We start from the raw sequence: 1,626 nt of genomic DNA, 5'->3' as shown, positions 1-1,626 counted from the left end.
AGGGAAAGAATTCTTCGGTCATCCACCACAGTGGTTTTCCGTGGTCTTCCGGGTCTCACCGCTGCGTTCTTTCTTCTTAAGAATGTTCCAAACACTTGCTTTGGCCACACCTAATGTTTTAGCTATCTCTCTGATGGGTTTGTTTTGATTTTTCAGGTTAATGATGACTTGCTTCACTGATAGCGACAGATCTCATATTGAGAGTTGACAGCAACAGATTCCAAATGCAAATAGCAGACTTGAAATGAACTCTGGACCTTTAATCTGCTCCTTGTAAATGGAATAATGAGGGAATAACACACACCTGGCCATGGAACAGCTGAGCAGCAGATTGTCCCATTACTTTTGGTCCCTTAAAAAGTGGCAGGCACATAAACACACTGTTGTAATTCCTACACCGTTCATCTGATTTGGATGTAAATACTATCAAATTAAAGCTGAAAGTCTGCAGATAAAGCACATATTGTTTGTTTCATTTCAAGTCCATTGTGGTTGTGTATAGAGCCAAAAAGATTAGAATTGTGTTGATGTCCCAATATTTATGGACCTGACTGTAGCCTCCTTGGTGGAGGTAAAGATAACACAGAGAATTATTATGTTTCAAATCCAATGTATTCCTCAAAATATAACCTACATTGACTAACTTGATTTAATGATGATTATTTAAAAATAAAATACTCAATGTAATTCAATTTGATAGTTTGTTAGTTACAGTTAAAGTTTGTTATTTTGGTTAGAACAACCTCTGGGTGGTGCTGTTGCTCCAGCTGCAAAGTGGTTCCTTTGTCATTTGAGTCAATGCAATTCAGTTTATTTAGAGTGCAACAAATTACAAAAACATGCTCATAGGAATAATTCACCATATTGTCATTGAGTCTTTATTTATCTTGCTAGTTTATTAACAACAATAATATATTATAATCTAATTTAAAAGTTATACCATTTGTCATATAAAAGATTATTTAATTCATTTGATACAAAAATCATAAACATTTTGCTTTAACAGGATATTAAAGTTTTTATGTGCATTTCAAAATAAAAGCCCATTAATATGTAAAACATTATAGGTTGAATCTCAAAGGGACAATCTATAACATTACAAATATCGGATCTTCACTGAGCCAGAGAAACATCATCTGGTCTTCTAGGTTTGGGAGTGATGGGAATAAGTGCGGTTCATTAAAAATATCCCACTTAGGTTTTGTAAATCAAAATAGAATTATCTATCTAGCCATCATCTAACCTGTGTGAATGCCGGCTCGGAGCTGTAGCCTCTCGTTGGGCATATGAGGGATGGACACCTGCCTGACCGCCGCCAACAAGTCCAGGGCCATCTTGGCAATCTCATCTGCATGTTTGTCACCATTCCTCTCAGGTAGACCACTCACCACCATATAGGCATCTCCAATTGTCTCCACCTTGGCAGAGAATTTCATTTAATTCATTAAATGAGGCCGTTAAAAAGCTTTCATATGAATGACAAAATATCTGCAAACCAGTTACTGACTGATTATTATCTATTATAGAGCTTTGATAATATCTGCATTTTACCCATCCATCCATCCATCCATCCATCCATCCATCCATCCATCCATCCATCCATCCATCCATCCATCCATCCATCCA

At 36.6% G+C, this 1,626-nt stretch overlaps 1 protein-coding gene across 1 annotated transcript in view; it reads right to left on the bottom strand.

Moving 5' to 3' along the window:
* Positions 1-1,626, bottom strand: part of LOC107100388 (atrial natriuretic peptide receptor 1-like) — an 18,097-nt gene that overhangs the window by 6,196 nt on the left and 10,275 nt on the right. Inside the window, exon 3 of the mRNA XM_015398846.1 lies at positions 1,244-1,418. Coding sequence (XP_015254332.1) covers positions 1,244-1,418 — 175 coding nt within the window. The remainder of the gene's footprint in view (positions 1-1,243; positions 1,419-1,626) is intronic.

Source organism: Cyprinodon variegatus, unplaced genomic scaffold (assembly GCF_000732505.1).
Source record: "Cyprinodon variegatus isolate N-32 unplaced genomic scaffold, C_variegatus-1.0 Scaffold966, whole genome shotgun sequence".
NCBI lineage: Eukaryota > Metazoa > Chordata > Actinopteri > Cyprinodontiformes > Cyprinodontidae > Cyprinodon > Cyprinodon variegatus.
Note: the sequence above shows the minus strand (reverse complement) of the source record. Positions and strands in the feature narration are given on the sequence as shown.